The sequence below is a fragment of the Sprattus sprattus genome (assembly GCF_963457725.1).
Source record: "Sprattus sprattus genome assembly, chromosome: 19".
NCBI lineage: Eukaryota > Metazoa > Chordata > Actinopteri > Clupeiformes > Clupeidae > Sprattus > Sprattus sprattus.
In genome coordinates this window covers 1,713,590-1,716,942 of record NC_137917.1, presented here as the reverse complement: position 1 = coordinate 1,716,942, position 3,353 = coordinate 1,713,590, and the positions used below count along the sequence as shown (strand labels likewise).

The 3,353-nt window shown below is 38.7% G+C and overlaps 1 protein-coding gene across 1 annotated transcript; it reads left to right on the top strand.

Annotated features, from left to right (window-relative positions):
• Nucleotides 1-1,107: 1,107 nt before the first annotated feature.
• LOC308380049 (membrane-spanning 4-domains subfamily A member 4D-like) lies at nt 1,108-2,681 on the top strand (the record flags this gene model as incomplete). Its single annotated transcript, XM_080857332.1, has 7 exons — nt 1,108-1,338; nt 1,451-1,561; nt 1,829-1,885; nt 1,995-2,099; nt 2,200-2,316; nt 2,424-2,504; nt 2,601-2,681. 7 exons carry the CDS (start codon nt 1,108-1,110, stop codon nt 2,679-2,681), a joined length of 783 nt encoding a protein of 260 aa, XP_080713458.1.
• Between the last annotated feature and the right edge of the window lie 672 nt (nt 2,682-3,353).

The following is a 3,353-nucleotide window of genomic DNA, read 5'->3' as shown; positions in this document are numbered from 1 at the left end:
CGTTGTCTGCCTATGAATTGTCAGAATGTATAGCCTGTACATACTGGTTAGTGTGTGTAATCATCATCTGTGTTTGTCTGTTATGTGTTAACAGTTTGTTGATGACAAGGAGAAACATCAGTTGCTTGTGCTGTAAAATGAACACCATTATAACCAGTCTGTATCTTAAAATAAAAAATCCAGATCCAAATCCAGATTAATTGTTATTTTTGTGTTTTGTGTATCCTTGTGTGCCCTGCCCTCAAAGGGACACAAATCATCTGGTTAAAAGCTTTTGGTCTGAGGGATATAATACAATATTTCTTCATTGTATTCGTTGAACTGCCAATCAGAGTTGTCTTTCTCACCGGCCCCGCTGCCGATTCAACATGCTCAATCTCAGCAGAAAAAATGGCAACAGGAGTCCTACTAGAGGCAATGGCGAGGACACACATCAATACCTAGATGCTTACTGACGGCCCGACATTTCTGGTGTCACGAGATATGAATCATCATGTGCGGCCCCCCGAAACTAAGGTATGACAGGTTACTGATAATCAACATCAAGTCATGGGTTATACTACTTGGGAATCTCTTTGAGAAATTCCTCCTAATGATATCTGGGTTAACACATGAAGCCTTCTAGTAAACCATAAATGTTTAAGGAGGGAATAAGATAAGAGATTCCAAAGTCTAGCTGTGATATGTGGCATTTATTCTATTTGTAAAAAGATAGTACAGTAAAGAGCACACACTGACAGACACACATTGCTCTTGGCCAAAACCATTTTCAAACAATAGACTCAGAGTTGTTGAGGTAAATGCATTTTCTTGTTTGATATTGCAATACATTTGTGAATCGTGTGTCATAAACTGTACCCCCTGCAAGCTACAATATATTGAATATGAGTTAAATAAGTATATATGTATATGTATATGTCACGCACAAAAAGTTAGAAATGCATGTATTTGGGTATATTTACATTTCCCAGCAGATAGACATTATGGAAGTGTGATTTCCATATTTGAGTAACGAATCATGGAATGGCACAATAGATTTCTACTTTGTATTTTGCAGTAAAATCTGTTCTTTATCTTGCCATTTGTCATATCATAAGACCTCCGTTGATGAAGATGTCCACCAGTGTTGCCTCTGGTAATGGCTTAGTGGTCGTTACACACGTGTACCGAGACCAAGATGTCTTGAGGGGAGATTCTCCACCAAATGTGGGGTTTCCACCAGTTTCCTCAGTGCTACAAAACGGTGCCCGAAGAGGAGCTCCACCACAGGAAGGCGCTGTTGTGCCACTCTTCCATTTGTTACAAACATTTGTGAGAAGACAGAAGACCACACTGGGAGTACGTCTCCTCAAATTCATAATAACGTTATTCACCAGTTTGATGATAACTGAAATCAATAACATATTTTTACAGAATGACGAATAACAATGATTGTGTTCACCTTTCACAGACAGTTCAGATACTGATCGGTGTGGTAGTGTTCATGTTCGGCATTGTGACAGCAGTTGATGCCATTACCATATCAACAATGAGTGGTATTATGTTCTGGGGCTCCCTAATAGTAAGATTCATTCACCCACCTACTCAGTATTATATTAGTAGTGCATTATATGCAGTATTATTCCTCATGATAGTTCATTTAATGGTAATGGCTTTCAGTAATATTTCAGCTTAATATAGTATATGTACATATTTCTAAGCTGTCAACAATACTCTGTGTCTGTCTGTGTGTGTGTGTGTGTGTGTGTGTGTGTGTGTGTGTGTGTGTGTGTGTGTGTGTGTGTGTGTGTGTGTGTGTGTGTGTGTGGTGTGCATGCTCATCTCTCAGCATGTCAATGCTGGCTTTCTAACTGTTGCAGCTGATAAGAAGCACAGTCAGAGTAGGGTGAGCACGAATACACAGCTTATTGAATTCTGCCATTTCTTCGATAACGTAATAATAATAATGGTGCAGGACCAACATTATTGTGAAGCTGTTTCTTTCTGATATACAGGATAAGGCCTTGTTGATTATGAATATCTTCAGCTCCGTAACAGCAGCAGTTGCCGTACTTATATATTGCTTGGACTTCAGTGTTTATGTCTACTGGAGCGATCAGGTACTACAATCTTACAAATGGTACAATGCAGTAACGGCACGTATGTTAAAAAGCTATTTTAAAATGTTGTCCACAAATATGGTATTTTTCTTCTTTACAGAGCAGGGTCCATGGGATTTCTGGTGTAATGTTGGTTTTGTCTCTACTGGAGTTCACGGTCTCAGCTGCTGTATCAGTTTTTAATTACAAAGTCATCTTCCCCTCTACCCCTGAAGTTAGGGTTTGCAAAACAAATTTGTCACTGTCAATTCATCACCCTCTTTTTCTGTGCAGTGTATGTCTTTCAATATCAATAATAATATGTCTTCTATTTATGTTGCACAGATGGCATACGATATTTCAAGTCAAGAGGCCCAGTATGAGGCCCCACCTTATGTTGCTGCCACCACAGTGGACACCTCTGAGGTAAGACATAAACAATAACATTTAGTTGTTGTGACTGTGCTGTTTTACCCAGAGGTATGGATCATTAAGAATGTGTTGGTTGTTTTCCTCTTGTAGACCAAGTTTTTCCCACCTGCCGTTGTTCCTCCTCATCAAAGCAGCGGTGACAAAACTGAAGATCTTCCCTCGACTGCTTAAGAATGGTTCACATAGAAGCTATAGGCAGTTTTTGTGTCAAAAATATCAAACATGGGAGAAGCATCAATGTTTCATGTATTTGTCTACAAAGGGCTTACCATGTAGATCATAGATGATATGGTCATGTGTTGTTGGCGCCACATCAGATGAAATGGTTTATGGTCAACAGGCTTTTCAGTCTCCATGGGACACACATTGCTTGCCCTTTCTATACAAATAGTCAATGAACACAGTAACAATATATTGATTATTTTTTCACCTCATCATGTGTGCAACATGGTTGTGCAGAAATAGTCATACCATACCCTCTGAATTTAGGAAACATGACACAAAGTGCTACCCACTACAGTAGGCATATAGTGGTAGCAAGGCTAAATAATATTGCTTTTGTGATGTTTATAATGTTTCACAAATTTGTCTGATCATTTAGGTAGTGGTTAATATAGTGAAAGGAAGAATTCTGGTCCCTTTCCCTAGGCTCTGTAATGAAAAAGAGAGGTAAAAAAAAATGACTAACAGTTTGTCTAATTAATTAGCACACAATCTCTCTGTCAATTACATCTCGGAGTATAATGCACGTGTTGATGTGATTGAAGAAGGTGAATGTATTTGATATACAATCTATACAGCCGCGGAAAAAATTAAGAGACCACTTCAAAATTATCAGTTTCT